Source organism: Symsagittifera roscoffensis, chromosome 3 (assembly GCF_963678635.1).
Source record: "Symsagittifera roscoffensis chromosome 3, txSymRosc1.1, whole genome shotgun sequence".
Lineage (NCBI taxonomy): Eukaryota > Metazoa > Xenacoelomorpha > Acoela > Convolutidae > Symsagittifera > Symsagittifera roscoffensis.
In genome coordinates this window covers 10,709,210-10,729,173 of record NC_087064.1, presented here as the reverse complement: position 1 = coordinate 10,729,173, position 19,964 = coordinate 10,709,210, and the positions used below count along the sequence as shown (strand labels likewise).

The window sequence follows — 19,964 nt, the reverse complement described above, 5'->3', positions numbered from 1 at the left end:
TGAGAAAACTGGATCAATAGGCAAAACTTTTACTTCGCAGGGAAAACTGATAAATAATTTCCATTTTCGAAATTAGAAGTCGATCACGTTTTTCGTGCCCTTTATACTTTTGCTGTTCAATAGTGGAGTTTGCATTCCTTTTAACAGTAGAAATGCACTGAACTTGAAAGGAAATCACAAGTCAAACCGCGAAAAATCAAAACTGAGCGTGGAAAAATTTAAAGACTTTGTCCTGAAAAGCAAAAAAAAATCAGCAAGACCTATATAAGAGTACTAACTACGTTCATTACTCTTAATAAAATTAACCCATTTTAAGAAAATTGGATCAACAGGTAAACTTTTTATTTCGCTGGGAAATCTGAAAAATAAATTCCTTTTTCGAAAATAGAAATCGATCGCTTCTGTCGTGACCTTTTTAACTCTCGCTGTTCGATAGTGGAGTTTGCCTTCCTTTTATACAGAGACGGGGCTGCGCTTCGCAAACACTAGAGAACACGATAAAAAAGCAACTTTATGAAGCGAAATAAGAAAAGATAGAAATAAGCCTCGAATAAGTAAAACTTTGCTACGCATAGTCTTTGAAACAGCGAACTCGAGAATTGGAGTCTCACAAAAGGCAAGCCGAAATTGTTTAGGCCAAAAAATCTTTTCAGCAAAAAAAAAGAAGGAAAATATACAAAGTCAGAGTTAGAAATTTTACAGATTACAGGACAGTACCAACAACACTTGCAAATACAAGGAAAACTGTTTACAGTACAGAATCAAAATCCGTGATCAAATCATATTGAATATCATTTAAGCCCACCAAACTTAGGATAAAAATGGTCCGACCATTCAAATTTTCCCGGAGTGATTTTCGATTTTACACATACTGAAAGAGGTCCGACGGAGACTCGAACCCCAGACTTTGGGCAGCCGCGTCACCTTTGTACTAAAAGGGAAGAGGCTGAGAGTTATTAAAGTTCAACACAGAGGCGAAGTTGCACTTCGCATCACAAGCAAAAATACGACCGATAACGCTACTGGGAAAAACTGAATGGGTAAAACTTTGAGTATACATAAAAGACGCAAGCCAAATATGAGTACATAATTGCTAAGTGACGCAAGCCAATTATGACGCATTAACAGTACCAGTCAATTTGAAATAATAAAAAAGAAACTTACCAACTAATATGCCTCAATTTATAGAGCGGACGCATTTAAACTAGTATAGGAAAAAGTTCATTAAAAACATCCGACCTTGCCCATGTTCGAACCCTCATATTTTGCTGCTGGTCTCCTTCCCTACCTTTACGCTACAGATCCATGATGCCTTGAAGCTAAAGTGCTACTTGTAAGATAATAGTCTTTGTTAATATCCTTAGCATTGGCTGTACTTAATAGCTGGATCAAAATGAACACTTTCAAAATGAACACAGTTTGTCGCAACAATTGCATCGCAACAACATTTTGCACTTAGATTGGAAAAGAAGAAAATTCATTCTATAACACAAGCTATGCTTGTGTAAAAATGTATGAAATGTGTCAACTTATTACTGTTAGAATGTCAAAACACATACTATCAAAAAGCCGTAAAGGTGCCCCAAAAGTGGCACCAACCTTTGCGACACGGAAAAGAAAAAAAGATACGTCTAGTATAACACTAATGCTCACTAAAGTTTGATAGTGTATACAAAGGAAATTAACTGTACATTAAAATAAATCAAAAATCAAATCGCGAAAAAAATTAAATTTGAGCCTGAAATTTTAAGTGTCCTGAAAAAAAAAACGAAAAAAATCATCGCAAAACACACCCTATTAACTGTCATTGTAGCCGGCTGCAACAGTGCCATCAAACGAAAGAAGCACCAATATTTGGGACTAAAATTAAGAAACATATGTCGTCTCCTTGTAGTTTAACACTACGCTTCGCTTTTCTAGTTGACTGAAACATCATTCATGCTATTTTTCAAGAACCACAAAATTAACTATCACACTTTCCCCAATATACAATGCTGAGTCATTGGTCAACTATTCTAACAAAAATCCTACATATATATTAAAAACATGAAAAAGGGGACACATCTATAATTATCTACCCTGAACATCAAATCTTGCCGTTTCACTCCTCACATTTTTTCGACTCTCTTAATTAGGTGGATCATTTCTCCACGATGTTTTACACAGAACGTGTTGTCAGGAAAATGCAGCGAAAGACGTGAGGGTCGAAACGTACATGAATGAAGATATCCATAGCCATGACAAGTTCTTAATAGACACAGACTATTAACATGCAGAACAAAATCACCAGAAGAAGCAACAAACCTCATCAGGGTTTCGACTACCCTGCGGACCCCCGCCAAGGTCTGAGGAGGCGAAGTGTAAGAAGGGCTCCATTTCGGAACCCCTCGCCCTCTCGTTCTCTTCGAAGTCGAGCGAGCTCAGTGCTGCTGCGTCACTATCGCTTTTGTGACGCAATTTGATCATATCGACCGAAGGTGAAAATTCCACTTTCGAATCTTTGTGGTCTTTAAGCTGCATTAAAAGTTATTTATTTACTTGTTTATATATTGAACGCTGCATATTTTACTTCGATACATGAAAAATTGCGTAAAGCAACGTTTAGAGAATGAATTGATTGGTTCTGTTACTCTATAACTCGATTGAAGAGATCCATTAAAACTTTAATTGATGTAAGTATGTCTTTAATGTGAAATCCTTGCCCCTATTTAGAAAGCTAATCAAATCCAGAAAAATTCTATTTTCGGCTTCAGATTCCATCCTCCGCCCCCAGCAAAAAGGTAAATAAGTACTCTGATAATTGATTTTGCGGCGATTTGTAGCTTTAAACAACTCCTCTAACGTGTTCACGTGATGCTATCTTACCATTACTGTTTTTCTTGAATAAAACGGAGTTCAAATGCAAAAAAGCAGATAAATGTTGAAAGCGGACTGTATAAGAGACCGATGACGTTCGAAATATGAAACTAAAAGAGGTTTCCACAGAACAAAAAACTTTGTGGAACCAAAAAGGTTTAAAGGAACTCGGTCCTAACGGAATACCTTGCCATTATCCACCTCAACTGATTGTAGCGTTTCGTTAGCAGCGTGCACCGGTGTGGACTGGGTCCTTCTGTAGTCAGAGGATCCATTGTTCACACCGTTAGTCTTGTCCCCTTGATCAATCTGGATAAATGAGGAGTGTTTCTTACTCGTCGTCGGCGTGTTGAAGCCTGCGTGCGAAAAGGTCCGTTTCACACCCCCTCCTTGATGTCTGAAATACACATATATACCTATACTCCTATCTGGACGTTTGTGTCCCATCTGGACATTTATATCAGAAACAAAATTGTCAAAACTGCAAAAATTGTCCAACATAATTGTTTCTCAGACAGCTTTTAGTTGTCAAACATCAGCTATTTTTCTATAAGTAGTACATTAGAGACAAAATCCAAGACGATTCATAAACAAATACCAGCACAAAAATTGCATGCTTTTGCCAATTGTAGGAAAGAATAATCCAAGTGTCATTCTTATTGCCCTCGGCCTCACTTTTTTTGATATTTGTAAGGTAACTATTATACAGTCATAGGACACAAAAACTGCAACTTTGATTTCAACGATCAAATGATCGGATTTTTTCTTCATGTTTTTGTCGTTTTCTCTGCAATTTTTATTGAATAAAGTTTTTATTGTATAAAAAAATATATGGGGTCAACTGATAGGTATAAGGTTCAAATCAAACTACTTGAAGGACTTATAGGGCTAAAAACTGAGAAATCTTGTCCTGAAGGCATAAAATAGCCAGTAGATCAAAACAAGTTTTAGAGGTGCTCTTGCTATGGAAACAACCTTGCATACAATATAAGGAATATGAAACTATGGGCTAAAATTAGTCACTACGACGTGTGTCTAAAGCTTGAGTTTTTTTGCAAAAAAAGCTTGAGGATCCGGCGCGATTCAGGGTCGGGGCAGTACAACAAGGGCCGAAGTGAAAACAGTGCCGAAAATTAAAATGCTGTTCAACAGTGCCGAAATTTTTTTTGAACTGTTTTTACCGATCCAAATCACTGACAAATAAAATCAATTTTAACAGACAGAAGTTGAAAAATTAAAATGGCCATTTTAATTGATGCTACTTGTTAAAGAAATAAAAGTTCCCCAATAGCGGCGTCCTAAATTTTTCTGAAGAAACAATTGCCTCAACAAATTGTCAAATTTTCTTCTCAGTTTCGCTCCAAAACAAAACAGTTCAACAGTGCCGAAACTGCCGAAGTACAACAGTGCCGAAACTGAAAGTGTGTTCAACAGTGCCGAAAAGTGATAATATTTGAAATTATTGAGTTCTGTTTGTAAATTTTTGACATTTTTGACTAACAACTGTTTTTGTTTTCCAGCAAAACCGAGAGCAAAACTTTACTGAGTCAAATGTTTATTCAGAAAAACTGAGTCAAATGTTTATTCAGAAAAACTTATGACGCTATGCTTGAGGAGCTTTTGAATGTTTAGCAAATGGCTTCAATAAAACGGCCATTTTTGTCTTTTTAACTTCCGTCCATTTGAGTATAATTATTTGTCAGTGATTTGGGATGTGTAAAAACAGTATTTGAAATAATTTTAGGCAATATTGAACAAGATTTGGTTTTCGGCACTGTTGTACTGACCCAAGAACAGTATTCAAACAAACTGCCAACAATTCGCAAACAGAAATCAAACTGTTCAAATATCTTTAATTTTCGGCACTGTTGAACAAAATTTTAGTTCACAAATTTTCAGCGCATAAATAGTAATCCAAGCTAATCAGAGTCCCAAAGAATTCATTTGAGGCTTGCTTCAATTCAACATCAGAACACTCATCCATGAGCCAAAATCAAGCAAAACGAATGCCTTTTTGCATTGCTAAAACAAAACAGACCGACATAAAAGTCTTCCCGTCTTGACCAATACAAAACTTTGGCTAGAGTTTTGAAGAAAAAAAAACGGACTTTTTTTCACGAGAAAGTTGACAGGACAAAAAATTTTCGAATAAATAAAGTTTTTCTTGATTTCTGAGCAACAAAAACTGTCCCGGACTACAGTAACGGGACATAGAAGTTTAAATTTTTTGATTGCAACGAGCAGATGAACGAATTTGTTCACGTTTTTTTACTCTTTCACTATTTAAGATAAATGGATGAAGTTATGACAATTGCTGTACAAATTGTTTTGAAAGGACTTAAGCGGGCCCAATTTTGAGAAACTTTGTTTAGAGGGCATAAATGAGCCAGTATATCATGGCTAGTTTTAGATGTGATCTTGCTGGAAACATGGTCGAAACCATTGACATTTTTAAGGAGTTTTTGAGTTAAAATTAGTTCTCTGGGAAGCTAATGAGTTAGACTTATTCTTACTGCCGCCGAAAAACAACAGATAACAGAATTGAAAAAGTTACTAGGTCCGGCGTCGAGAACCGATATCTGTTTTGACGAAACATACATTAAAACGTTTGGGGAGCTTCTACCGGAAATTTGACGAAATTCACACCTAACTTAACTGCTAAAGAAAAACCTGTTTATGGACTGGAGCACTAATTTTTCCGAATCTTTTGCTGAAACAGTTGTATCGTTGACTTACTTCGATCATCAGTGCAACTTAATTCGTGAAAATTTAGCCGTTTTGTTACGGCAGTCCAAGATAGTCATTCATTTGTTACCTGTTATTTTTCAGCCACATAACCAGTAATTCAAGCTAATCAGCGTCTCAAGAAATCATTTGCGGCCATAAATTCATATTCCTTATAGCGTTTGCTACCTTGTTTCTGCAACAAGAACAATTGAAAAACTAGTTATGATCTACGCCTTTAAAACAAGATTTCTTAGATTTTGACCCGGCTAAGTTCTTCCAAAACTTATATTTGAACCCTATACGTATCATCTAAACCTTATACTACTTTTTGTAAAAACTTGAACCGTCTACCTCACATAGTTTCAGATGAAACTACAAAAATTCTTCAAAAAAGTTCATTTGCTGGTTGAAATCAAAAAGTAGCAACTTCTATGTCCGGTGACTGTAAATGATCATAAACATTGAGCCGATACAAACCAAATAAATCTAGAACAAAAATTGAGAACAGCACTTATGTCTACAGCATTTACTGCAGATAAGCGACCACGTCAACCAATGCTTTCCATTCAAAAAAAGATGGAAAAAACTGCAGCAGTAATCACATACTATAAAGTCAGCCAGAGAAAACTCAAATAGCAGCAAATGTTTCCATCATTTTGACTCTGAACCTGATGACACGAAGTAAAGAATGGTTTTCACTGCAGCTCCAGGACAAAATCTTTTAAGTGACGCTGATGATTAGTTCTGCGGTTTTCAACAGCTCCAAAAGTCTTCCACATAAACACTTTTTACGGATCAATCACGAGTTTTCTCATCCAATTTGTGAATTCCTTGTTTCCAGACAAGATAGAAGAAACTTGACTTTTTAACTATTTCTGGATAGAAATTTCAAGACAAGCAACCATTGATTTTGATGAGCAGTCAGAAAACTTTTACTTCGAAAACCGAAAGTGTAGAAATCCAATGCTGCTACTTTCATATGTTGTAAGCCTCTGGCGACTAGCGGACTCACAGAAGTTTAAGCTGTTCCTCAAATGAAAACACAAACCTGAAACAAACTCAGATGCTTGTAACATCAACAAACTTGACGTCGAATGGAAGGCTGTCTGGTTTGATGGATGGCTGGTTGAATGGAGGGATCCATGGATGGAGGACTGAAGGAATAGCTAGATGGATGCCTTGATGAAACGACGGATGGATGTCTAGCTGGATGGTTGAAACGATAGTTGGACGATTGCCTGGATGCATGCATAAAAGACTGCCATACGGATGGATGGCTCGACGAATGGAGGGATGTGTTGATGGATGGATGGACCGGTCGCTAGATGGATGACTGGATAAATGGATGAATCGATGAGTAGGTGGATATGTGGAATGATAGATTGTTGAAAAGACGAATGGTTGGATGAATGGATAGTTGGCTGAAAGAATATTGGATAGACGGATGGTTAGACGAATCGATCGATGGATTGCAGGATGGACGGCTGAATGGCTGATTGGATGGATTGATTCTTTATTAGATTAATGGATGGATGGCTGGCTGAATAGAAAGATGGATGTTTGGTTAGAGGGGCGATGGGTGGGTAGATGGATACATGGCTAGATGCCTTGGTAGTTGCGCCATGGATAGTTTAATATATGGATGGTTGTCTGGAAATATAGATGGTCAAAGAGATGGTATAGTCGGAGAGAAAGTTGTTTGGATGGGTGCACGAATAATGGGAAGCCAGATAGATGGATGGCTAGATTGGAGGATGGACAGATAGATGGCTGCCTGGATGGATGGCTATATGGATCGTTGAAAGATCATCTGCCCGGCCTAGCGATGCCCTGCGCCACCATATCTTGTGCAGCCCTGACTTGCCCTCATTGCCTTGCCCTGCCCCTCTTTGCCCTACATTGCGCTTTTGTGCCTCCCTTGCCTTGCGCAGTCCTTTCATTCAAAAAAAATCTTTCTGAAATATTTGCCCTCATTGCCTTGCCCTGCCCCTCTTTGCCCTACATTGCGCTTTTGTGCCTCCCTTGCCTTGCGCAGTCCTTTCATTCAAAAAAAATCTTTCTGAAATATTTGCGGCCTAAGTCCTAAATAAAAACTTAAGTTTCCTAAAGTGGAGAAGTAGCAATACCAAATTCTGATTAAAACTCAATTTATTCTCCAAAGTTTATCGTGCAGAGCAATCAATTTCAATAACTTCTTTAAACTTTTCCTGGATAATTTCAAATTGAGCGAGACACAGTTCGACTTCGCTCTATTTTACCTAACTATGACCCAAATACCCAATTCTGCAATACCCAATTTCACTTAATAAGACCCAAATAAAAACCTCAGTTTCCTAAAGGAGACAAGTAGCAATATGAAATACTGATTAAAACTACATTTATTCTACAGAGCAGAGCAATCAATTTCAATAACTTTTATTAGGCTTAACTTTTCCTAGACAATTTCAAAATTGAGCTAGACGCATTTCGACTTCGGTCTAATTTACCTAATTTTGGAATTTTCAATTTCAAATATTAACCAAATTACGAAAACGTATGCCCAACCCGAGATATGAGCTTTCAATGTTTTGATTTTGAAATCAAGGTCTACACTGCAAGGCCCAACCGGCTTTAAAGTTCAGTTCCTTTTAGAAATATTCGAAAATTTCGCCTTGCTTTGACTTATCGATGGTTATTAGGTACCAACAAAATATGCAACGATCAAATAAACGTACTAGATCAAATAACAACGTAAGAGATCAAAAGGAACGATCAAACAAACGTATAACATCACAAGGTCTGATCAATGAGAACGATTTCGGACATTTCGGTCTAGGATACTCAAATATAGGATTCGGTTCGTTTGCCTCCATCAACTACCTCACACAAGCACATTTTAATGATGTAACGAGTGGTTTTCCAAGGTTAGATATGAGTACTCAATATTTTTGGAACAGCCTGAAGGCCGTATCCTGATGTAACAGACGCAATGCTAATTTAGTAATAGAGACCGACAAAAAATTTGAATTCGATTAACTATTTTAAAATTCAAACAAGACTGCTCGTATCGGGGCGAAGCGCTGAATGTTCCGACTGCCTTTTAAGGCTTTATGGAGAAGTAATAACATTAAAAAATTAAAAGTAATAAAATAAAATGAAACTTTTTCTTAAATTTGAATATTTTTATGAAAATCATCCCCCCACACGCCATATTAAGTACAAACAAATAGATTTAGCTCCTTGTAACAAATCAAATATGGCAAATAAGCTTCTTTCAAACAATTTGGAACGATTTTAAGACGGATTAACTCTCCGTTTACGCGTTAATAGCGCGAAATATATCGCGCGTTAATTGTCCCAAATTGGTCAAAATGGCAATCTTTAAACCCTCATAACTTTACGAAAAATGATTACAGGTGAAATATCTTTTCAAATTTAAGCTCAGGACAACAATACCTTTTGAATGATATAAAAAAATTCCGTCAAAAATGGCTAGTTAAAAAGTCGAAATTTGTCTGAAGAAAAAAAAAACCCACCCCGAGCACAAATATTCCGTTACTTTCGTATCGAAAGTCGGAGCAATAACACTTGCTTGTCACACGATTAAGCTGCTCAAAATAAGTCCATTGGTTCACAAAAACCAGACTTGATCCGAGATGACGAAATGATTCCAGTTGTTTGTTGTTTACATAAAAAAAATTAAGTCCCGATAAGATAACGCTTGCTTCATTTTCAACCGATATTTTACAGAAAAAATTCGCTATTCGGGGGAAAATGATGAAGAGTAGTCATCTATACTCACGAATGGCGTCCCATCAGCACTTTTTCCATCTTCTTACACTCGCTCTCTCCTAGTAATCCCCTGTCTTTCAGCAACATACAAATACTAGTCACTATTCCATCCATACTATTCTCCTCAAGGTCAAACAAGGCCACTCCATGCTCCAACAGACGTCTCAGTTCCAGCAGAGAGTGAAATGATAAGGTGGACACGTGTGGCTTGCCCCACTCTCCGCCCAGCTCCACGTCCTCCTCGTATTTGATCCATCGGGCCTTTTCTTTCCACTGGAATCCGTCATCGCCCATCATCAGTTCGTCTAACTCCACGAACACCTAGATTAGACCTTCACATTGCATTGAACTCAATTGCATAAAAACCGATAGGTAGATAAATCCTTTTAACTTTTAACATCATCGGACAAAAATAATCTAAAAGTGTTTATGCGCTGAACAGAAAAAACCATCTCACATGAATAGACACGAAATAGATCTGATAAATGATTGACAAGCACGTGAAGCTAATTGGTTTCAAAATTCACGAATACTGCTAAAAACGAAGCATCTTTTTCAATTGTTCAAACAAAAAAATCGCAGACAAAATTCACAAAAAGTCTGTACCAACTTTGCACTCAGCTAACGAGCACTTACATCGTGTGCGGTGTGATCAAACGGCACTCTTTGCACTTGGTCGACCCCCTCTGCAAAAGAAACTCCATGGAAAGAGGGCGAGGAAGACGGACGAGCGAACTTATGCATAGGTCTCTGATAGTCCAATCGATGACCTAATAAAAACATCCTCCATTAAATCACTATGTTCGATAAATATTAACAAGAGAGTTTTAAAAGAAGATTAAATCATGCCCTCTATGAACAATACTGCCTCAGACAATTGATCTAGTCAAATTTTTGGATCGAAAACAAAATAATTTGTATTCACTATCCAACTTCAATACAAGCCAATTTTTCGATTTTCTAAAACCAGAAAGAAGCGAAATCATTTCTTTTCATCACTATGCAAACTGTACACAAGACAGCTGTCTACTTTTTCCTCGATCCAGATCCACTTCAGGCAGTTCGAAGTCATCCTTCATCTGCAGATGAACGTCTGAGGGGACGGAACTGGGCGTATTGGTCTGTTGCAGCACCTTGTCACCCGGAATCTGACGCTTCGAAAGATTGTCGCTCAGAGGCCTATCCGGTAGTCCCAATTGTAACATGGCGGCATGATGGCGACTTCTAGAACAGTTACCCGAAATATATTACATTACCTTTCAAAAGCAGTTTTTTTCGCCCCAGTTGAACCTTCGTTATATGTGTGTTTTTCTTTGAACTAAAAAAAGCCAAACCATTGAAAAACCAATTTTGAGCGTGAACAACAAATCGACACGATCTAAATAAATGCCTTCATTTTGTTATTTGGCAATTAAAAATACGGTAAAATAGGATAACAATCCCGGAATAAAACGGCTTGATAGAATTACTAACTAATTACATGCATTCAAATTTCATGTATTTTTCTTGACGACCATCAAAATTGTTTAATTCAAAACATGACTGAACAGAAATCATTTTGAACTGAATCTACTCTTTGATTTAAAAAAACACAGGTTAAAAATACACTAACGTTTTGCGTGACCTTAAAGGTGTCGCCGCCTGGTCATCATCGCCTGACTCATACACACCAACGTCACTTCCGAGAGAGAACTAAACGAAACATGATTGGATTACAACCATTGTCAAAACAAAAACACACGTATATGCTGTCCAAACATCTTTTCCCATCACATTTAGCGGGAAAAAAATCAATTCCAGTAAACAATTATTCAAATAAGCTTAGGAGCATCATCAAATCATTACTATAAAACAGTGCCATATATAGGATATCTTGTCGAGATACCTGCATATGGAGCTCACCGATTCTGGATTTTTTGAACTTCGAAACATTTACAGCTGATAAAATTGTCCAGCAGTCTATTTGATTACATCGCTTTTCAGAAGTCTCCCCAATCCATTGATATTATGCTTTTACTTTCAGCACTGACTAAAAACCTTTTAGCATAATTCAAACTTCTACAAGCAAATCTATGTACGTCTCAACTTTTGACCAACAAACGTACTTAAAATGTCGTATATAAAGCTGATTTAAATTAACCTGACAAAACTTGAGATTTAAAACGCGTTTTTCTCAAATTGGGTGAGTTTAGGTGAAAACTCATGAAAACAAAACTGCTTAAAATTTTAGCAGAATTAATATGGTGTAATTTGTTTTGCGAAATTCGGGCCCAAAATTTTACCCCAAAAATGGGTCATTTTGGCTTTTCTTAGTTAATCAAAAATTACGCCAAAAATACCCAGTCGATCACAGACATAATTATATCAAAGTGAGCCTCTCACTTAGTGCAACAAACATTTAAGGATATATTCTCCAAAATATTGTATAAGTTAATTTATTTTTGTTTGATAGACAAAAAAGGTAGTTTTAACTATATAAATATGAAACACCGACTTTTTGTTTAATTACAATTTTTAAACGGTTTGCGAGTTTATTTTTGGAGAATCTAAATTTTTTTAAAAATTTGTTGGTCTACGTGAGGGCTATGTCTTTTTGATATAATTATGTCTGTGATCGACTGGGTATTTTTGGCGTAATTTTTTATTAACTAAGAAAAGCCAAAATGACCCATTTTTGGGGTAAAATTTTGGGCCCGAATTTCGCAAAACAAATTACACCATATTAATTCTGCTAAAATTTGTCTTCATGAGTTTTCACCTAAACTCAACCCAATTTGAGAAAAACGCGTTTTAAATTTCAAGTTTAGCGCGTTTTGTCCGGTTAATTTAAATCAGCACTGTAGCATCCAATTAGTTGAACAATGGTGTGTCCATTGGTAGTTGATAAACTGTTACCTTCACATTCTCTTCTGATATCGGTTTCAGTACACTTTCAGTTGCGAACTGAACTACTCGCGGAGTGTCGCCCAAAGAAGATGTGGCTGGCACACTACTTGATCTCCCATATGACACCTTAACACAGGCTGCTCAAATCGGAAAAAAGTGAGCTAGCATTTTTGGCTCAGAAAAAAAATATAAAATTCCTTTCAGACAATCAGCACTTTCGAGGAAAAGTGACCTTGTAAATAATAAGCGACCAAAAATAACGAGTCTGAGCAGCCTGCCTTTACAGAGTCATCATCATCTTGACTTCTGCGTGCCGAATCCGGAAGGTCACTATTTGGAGATGCTTGCTGTAATGAACGTTTCTTCATTCTATTGACTCCTTTACTAGTCCCTGAGGTAGCTTTGGCAGACGAGGAGCTTCTTCGCTTCTTGTGAGCTGATTGTAGTGGAAGATGACTGTGAAACAGACTGTTCTTATGACCTGAAAAATTATAATTAAAATTACCAACAGAAAGTGTACAACTTCTTAATAGCAATCTCCCATTATGACAGCAATATTCCATCCTGACAGCAATCTCCCAACTTGATAGCAATCTCCCAATAACAGAAATCTTCAAATGACAGCAATCTCTAATGACCTTAAAATGGCAGCAACCTCCCAACTTCTTAAAAGCCATCTCCCAACGAAAGATTTCGATTAAATTCTAATTCAGATTTGCAACGCGTTGCCCACGAAATCGTGAATTAATTATATGAACAATGAAGAATAAATTAAATTCGTTTTTTTTTGTTGATTTTTCAAACCTAAAAACATGGATAGAGTGAGGATTTGACAAGCTTGGAGCACCTGTAAATTTTGAAACATTTTAATAGTTGTATATAGTTTTTGAAGCGTCGTCGGCGTTTCGAAAACCACACTTGTGCTTGTTCACTGGCTGATGCTTCATGAGCTCAGCTGGATGTCTGCTGACCATTTAGCCAATTTAGCCAATTATCAGTTCTAGTGATGCGTGAGCGTCTTTATGGGATGCGGCGCAGTTAGTAGAGGCAGCAACAGTTGAGTTATTAAGTTTTCTTTTTGAAAACGAACGGGCGAGTTTCAGGAATTTTGAGCTTTTTAAAATTAGTTCAGATTTATACCAACAATGATCAATTTTTTAAAAAGAAGAGGCGAAGCGAAGCTTCGCATCACTTGTGGTACAGCACATACAAAATAAAACCGTAAAAAATCTGTCAAAAATTTGAATCCCTTTGTCTTAAATATAGATTCCTTTCAAGAAAATATGCCAAGAAGCAAGACAATTGAAAATTAAACACAGAGGCGAAGCTTCGCTTCGCAACAAACAGCGATAACACGACAAAAAAGCAGCTCTGTAAAGTGCAAAAAGAAAAAGTAGAAAGGAGCCTCGAATTTGTAAAAACTCGGCTACTGTTTCGGATTCGATCTGCTAGAAAAAATGAGTCTCACGCACTAACCACTCAGCCACGGACGCTTAATAAACCACGTACACTGGCCATATACAAAGCGGAAAACAGATGATATAAAAATTCCAATGTTACAGATCGTAATTATAGCAAATATGCCACCAAACACGTGACCACTTTTAATTAGCCAAAATTTTCTATTTGCAAGAAAAGCAAGTCTCAACTGAAATCGAACTCTCGTGCTTTGTCGTCTGAAGCATAGGGGTTACAGCAGCTTGGAATAAAGCTGAACCATCGAGCTACGGGAACTAAGCGGACAAAAATAAACAGAGGAATGATAATCCGATAGAGCACAAGTTAGCAAAAAAGGGCCCGACCGAATTCGAACAGCAAATTTTTGCCATTTCAAGCAGTTGCTTTACCTCTACGCCAGATGCACCGGATGGTTGATTGAATTTGAAACGATAATTACCCAGCGGTAACCAAGCCGAAAAAACCTGAGCATAAACTCTTCATGCCGAAAAGAAAATCAAAAAATTTTAAACTCATAAAAGCCCCTTTTCCCGTCAGAGCACACACGCGCACAAAAACTGTTTCCGGACGTAAGGACGCTAAAAGAGGCCACTAAGTCGATATTAATTAGGCCTAAATTTATTTAGCCGAAAAAAAAAGATGAAAAAAATGGAAAAAAGTGAAATTTTAACAAATCGAGCTGGTTAAATTACAACCTGTGAAAAGCAAAAATTTTGATTCGGCCGGATTTTTAAAATGCTCAAAACAACTGCAGTTAAAATTCTTTATATCTAAAATAAACAATTCTGAGATGTGGTAACTAAGCCGACATTTTTTGAACCGGAACAATTACCGTTTGAAACAAAAACGGGTCCTGGTCAGATTCGAACCCAGGACCTTTTCCCAGGCATTCGTTACCACCAAGCTAAGCGTGCAATAGATAGTACAAACTTTGAAATGATTAGAGCCAAAGTATCACCAGTTCTATGAGTCCAATCAGTCCTGTGGACAAAACTGTTTACGGGAAAAAGTCTAATACCCAATTGCATACCCTTGTTATCGCAAGGTTAAAAAGATTAATCTACCGAATCAATGCTTTCTGGATGCAAAATTAAGCATAATATTGCTAAGTTCATGTAAGAAATGGGAAAACAATTCCATGTACCTTCGATATCTTCTCTGTTGATTGCGAAACTCTCGGTTGGTGTCGGAATGGCCACATTCGCCGACATCTCCTCCGATAGAGACAAAGATGCTGCAGGTTCTCGGGATCCCATTAGCAAATCTGTCATCGCGTCAACGTCTTTGCTACGAGGACTTCCATCCCCTTTATTCAACACTGAATGATCTATTGGAGTTTCAGCGAAAGACTTCGTTATGTCCGAAGAAAATTTGGGCAGTTTTGTTACATCAGCAGTTGGCGTGGAACTCTTCAACGGGTCTGGAGTGTCTGTTGCTAAGGTGCTAATGGACGCCGGTTTTCTGTCGCGGATTTCACTGAGTGGATTCTAAAATGATCATGCAGTCAACTCAAGAGACTTATGTTTGTGATAATATCAAACAATGAGGAGGAAGTCTAGTAAATATTTGAAAATAGATGTCTTTAATTACAATTGAATAGATTCATTTTTCACTAGGAATTTTGCAAAGACATTTGCAACTAGAATCCAAAACACATCTTCGGTGCATGGCAAATCACATCTTGATATATAACAACAGTCATATTGGCGTTTTTTTCAAAAATTTGCAGAATCGCAGAAACTTCCAAAATAGGGTCTTAAGGTTGTTTTAGAGCTTCATTTCTTTCTATAACTAGCTTCAATTTTTAAAATCATAATCAGTCCCTTTCCAGTCATTTATCAAACACTGTAAGCAAGTACTCTAATTGTAAAATCTTCATATAATAAAAATTTCAAAGCTCTGCTTTAGGACTTACATAGATAGAGATTTTTGAACACAGCTGAGCTTCTTCAAAAAAGAGAGCTCAAGTCTCATCTAAAAACTATGGACAACGGCTTCTTCGCAAGAGCTCGTTAAGAACAAATGACGATGGAGCAAGTTTTTGTTAGCGGCTAAGATCAAAGTCTGACAGACAGCCGACTGTTTAAACAAACATCAAGCAATCAAATTTTCATCAGAAAAAAAACTTTCAACTAAAAAAAAATTCTCATAGTAATCTTGTGAGATTTTCGACAAAAAACTATTCACTTTTTGCTCATCATCGCATACTTTTTTTGAGTCTAGCTCAGAGTAAATCGAAAGAAACAACAAGCAAATAAGCTGATGAAACCTTAGCAGGGTGCTATTTTGATAAAACCTATGACTTTTTATCTCATATAATCTTTGGTGATGAAGAGGCGATACAAATCTAGCAATGAGACGCATAGTACAATAAATGTTTTCGATGAAAAACTATAGCCAAAAAATTTACTTACGAATTAGAACTAAAAAAAGTAAATTAACATTAAATTTAGCTTGAAAAACTGCAGCAGATGAAGCAGTTGGGCCTCGCGTAGATTTCGTAGAGAAGATGGTCAGTCGAAGGAATGCTCCAGAAGAAACACTTTACTGTTAAAGATGTCGATTGTCACGATGAATTAATTAACTTTGATAATTTCTCCTCCAATTGAAGGTAAATGTAAACAAAAACAAAATTTTACAAGAAAAAACGTTTTAGGCATAGCAAATCGTAATTCCGGAAAAAAAGGTTTTTTCTTTATCCACACACAAGCAGTACGTTGAAAATAAATCTCCTCTAAGCAAGAAAAAAAATCTTCAAACTAAGTTTCTAATTCGTGGTGTGATGAGAGGACCCGATCCAAAGCCTTCAACTTCGGCATAATCATTAGCAATAGCCAACTAGGTACGTTCGACAATTCCTTGAAAAACGAAAAGAAAAAATCAGCATTTTTCATTCGCAAGAAGGCGCAATAAGAAACTACGAAAATAATTTTGGAGAGTTTAATTGAGTGAAAGTAAGTTTTAACGGCATATATAAAAAACTATTGTCATAATATACGCCTGCCCGTTCGGTTTAATTGCTCGGAATTGAAGAAAATTTCAAATAGGGTTTTCTTTACACTTAATTGTGGTCGTATATTTCTTGGCCTATTAAGATAATTACTTGCCGGACCTGATTTTTCATGAAAAAAAAACGGAAAAAAAAACGTAATAGATCCGGATTTACCCCGCTGTTTTCATTTAAAAGAACGTAAAATTTTTAATAAGCTTTTGTTAACCCCTCAAAAAATTATACGCTAAGGAAACTTGTGCTGCTTGTGGGAACGTCTCGTTTCGATCATCTATTAAATCTAGGATTGGACAGACATTACAGGGATCTTTTTTCACTATTGTACTAGAATGCGAAGGCCTCATCAACTCAAAACTATTGACCCATGACTTTAATGACCACTTACACCTAACCATTTCCTTCTTGGGAGGCCATTCATTTACGCTCCGTAGTTTCATTCTACGACTAAACAAATACCAACAAACTAAGCAACAAATCCTGGAAGCTAACCAAGGACCGACTACACAGCTTCTGGAAGCGACTACTGAAAGAATACGCTCCAACCCTCGCCAAACGAACCAAGTGGAACCAAAAAGAGGAAACCATAGAAAAACATGACCTCGCATGGATCCTTGAAGACTTTACTCCACGAGGCATATGGCCTCTGGGTTAGGTTGTTGAAATGTTAACCAGTCGTGATGGCATTGCGCGCTCATGCGTAATCAAAACCGCGTTAGGAACACTTAGTAGGCCCGCGGTGAAACTAGCTTTGATAGAAGCAAAACCGGATTTTTAGACCTAACCAGTAATTGTAATACCAAGCCCTAACCCCTCTGGTCTCCGTAACAAACGCCCTCCCCGAAGGTATTCATGATCATGATGTGAATAATCTTTCACGTGAATTACTTGAATAAGCGGTAGATTGAGTTCGTAATTATTAAATTATCGGAGTGCGATCACAATTTTTGGATGATGCAATAACCACATAAAAGATGACAATTTAAGATTTGAGAACCAAGAGTCTTAAATACTGCTAATCCAGCAATGCAAAATGACACCCCTAACTTGTTCACCGCTAAGTTATTCACAAGAAAAAATCTAGGCTCAGAATTGATAAAGCTTGCTAACTGCGAGCATCATAAATTGCATGCGTAAAGCATTAGTGCATATTAGCCAATAGAGCAAAAAAATAACATTTTAAGCGAAAAAAAAAAACTTCAAAAATAAATCAAAAATTCCACTAAATTATTGTTATTGTTACCTCAAAAAATTAAGCTTTATAAATTTTTTTTAAAAAAAGAAATTTCTGAAATTTCTCTCAGAAACTAAGCCGACAAAAAAGGCCGATAATCCGGAAAAGCAGAAAAATTCTGGATTGCAAAAAAGGTTCCGCCGGTTTTAAACGACACATCTTTCTCTTCTCACGCACATGTCTCACCTCTACGCTAGATGCGATGGATAGCTGATTGATTTTGACTTTATCTTGTAAGAGTTGGAATTCTTGTACTGCTGAGTGGTTTACGGGAAAAAGTCTAGTACCCGGTTACATCAACCTTTATCGCAAGGGTAATGAATTCAAGAAAAATGCATTACTTGAGCAAGTTTGAGTCCTATACTTAAGAGGTAAGCTGGATTGTAACAACTCTAGGTGAGGTAGAACTATACAGTCGTATTTTCATGCCCAGGATGATATTTTGTTTCTGTTTGGTTAATTTGCTATCTCTGGTTCATTTAGTTTCTAACCGATCTGTATCGGTCCAGAGGATACGCTCGGATATCGCTCCAGTCTTCGTGTGCACAAAATGTACATTTGCGGGGGCAAAGCGACGAGATGACGTTTTTCGTCCGGTATGAATGAATTTAATGATTGAACTTGGTATTGGTTATTATCTTTAATTTCGACATAAGTGTCCCATATAGATCTTGCAAGAAAACTTTATTTACTTTTAATGCCTTTGTGCAGCTTGAGTAACAATTTGGGTTGATATTTGATCTATTGGGTTGAAGGTGTTGCTGGTAAAGTGTTGCTATTTCACTTTCTAGTAATACGGCACCGACCTCCTGATATTCAGAAGCCATCAACCATTTTCGACGTCAATTGGTTCCGATGATAAGCTGACAATTGGATAGTTTAACATGATTACAAAACGTTTTTAAATGAGATTTGGAAGCATCAAAAATAGAACCGATAACTTCAGATAGTCCTGGGGCCTTTTAACATATATGTCATTTGAACTACAATTTAGCTATTCAAGAAGTTTCATTTACGGTATATCATTAAGGACCTAGAGTTTCAGCTGGACCTGAAGCACTTCCAACACATGCATTCCATTTAACTAAAATTTGGTTTTTTAGAAGTTTCATTAACGGTAATGTGACTATTTTTGTAGTTTTCTCAATGGTGTGGTAGCATTTTAATGAACTGGTAAAACTTGACAACCAGTTTTTGATGCCTTCCGATAACTATTTTTCATCATTTCACAAATTTCGTCTGTCATACACATAATCTTGCCAACTAAAATCAAATCTTATCTTAAAGCTAATCACCGACTGATCTGAGAGCATTGCGTCTGTTATGCTTTTCCAATTCTAGCACGAAGAGATTTCTGACTTCTGGGGTTAACTTTTTTCGAACCAGTTTTTGTTGTTAAACCTAGTTTCAGGCATTTATTTGAATAAACCTCCAGTAGCCACACGGTCAAATAATCTTGTTAAAGTTTCAAAATTGCGATCATTCCACCTTTCTTCGATAGCTTCAGCTAGAGAGTTTCGGTGCTTTTAATCTATTCTCTTATTTAGCACCGAGTTTGTGAACTAGTCGTTTAGTCCTTCTTGTAAGTTTTCGACCATAATCCGCTAGTTTTCAAGATATAGGTACCATTATTTTTGACGTACTCTAGATAGGGTCTCATTATCGACTTACATGTCTTCAGCATCATTTCGCTTACGGGTTTTAGAAAACTGCTTTAGTTCGCGCAAGTATTGAAGCTGTCTTCAATCAAAACTTCAGCGTCAATGTTCTTCTCAAAACACAGTTTCTGACTATATTCAGATGTGGAATCTTCGCGACAAGCACTTCATTCAATTCCTCTTTTCCAATAGGATATGATTGCAATTCAGGTTACTTTTTCGTCGTTAACGTCAGTTTCAAACATTAGTTCAGGTTGAAGTTTAGAAAGCTTTCGTCAAAAATTGTTCCGGTACATTGAGATCTTCCAGTACACTGAGTCTCTAGTTTATTGAGTCACAAGGATTTCTGATTTCATTTTTAAAAAAT

General features: G+C 36.8%; 1 protein-coding gene across 5 annotated transcripts in view; it reads right to left on the bottom strand.

The window, feature by feature from the left end:
* LOC134841081 (band 3 anion transport protein-like) overlaps positions 1 to 19,964 on the bottom strand; it is an 85,924-nt gene that overhangs the window by 36,394 nt on the left and 29,566 nt on the right. For 2 of the 5 annotated variants that reach the window (XM_063856855.1, XM_063856857.1), the window contains exons 3-11: positions 14,843 to 15,185; positions 12,519 to 12,721; positions 12,250 to 12,366; positions 10,967 to 11,046; positions 10,385 to 10,578; positions 9,991 to 10,124; positions 9,365 to 9,675; positions 3,043 to 3,253; positions 2,305 to 2,514 (exon numbers count right to left, since the gene is read on the bottom strand). In XM_063856855.1, the coding sequence (XP_063712925.1) occupies positions 2,305 to 2,514; positions 3,043 to 3,253; positions 9,365 to 9,675; positions 9,991 to 10,124; positions 10,385 to 10,578; positions 10,967 to 11,046; positions 12,250 to 12,366; positions 12,519 to 12,721; positions 14,843 to 15,185 (1,803 nt within the window). The remainder of the gene's footprint in view (positions 1 to 2,304; positions 2,515 to 3,042; positions 3,254 to 9,364; positions 9,676 to 9,990; positions 10,125 to 10,384; positions 10,579 to 10,966; positions 11,047 to 12,249; positions 12,367 to 12,518; positions 12,722 to 14,842; positions 15,186 to 19,964) is intronic. The other 3 variants (XM_063856858.1, XM_063856860.1, XM_063856856.1) reach the window with 2 other exon arrangements.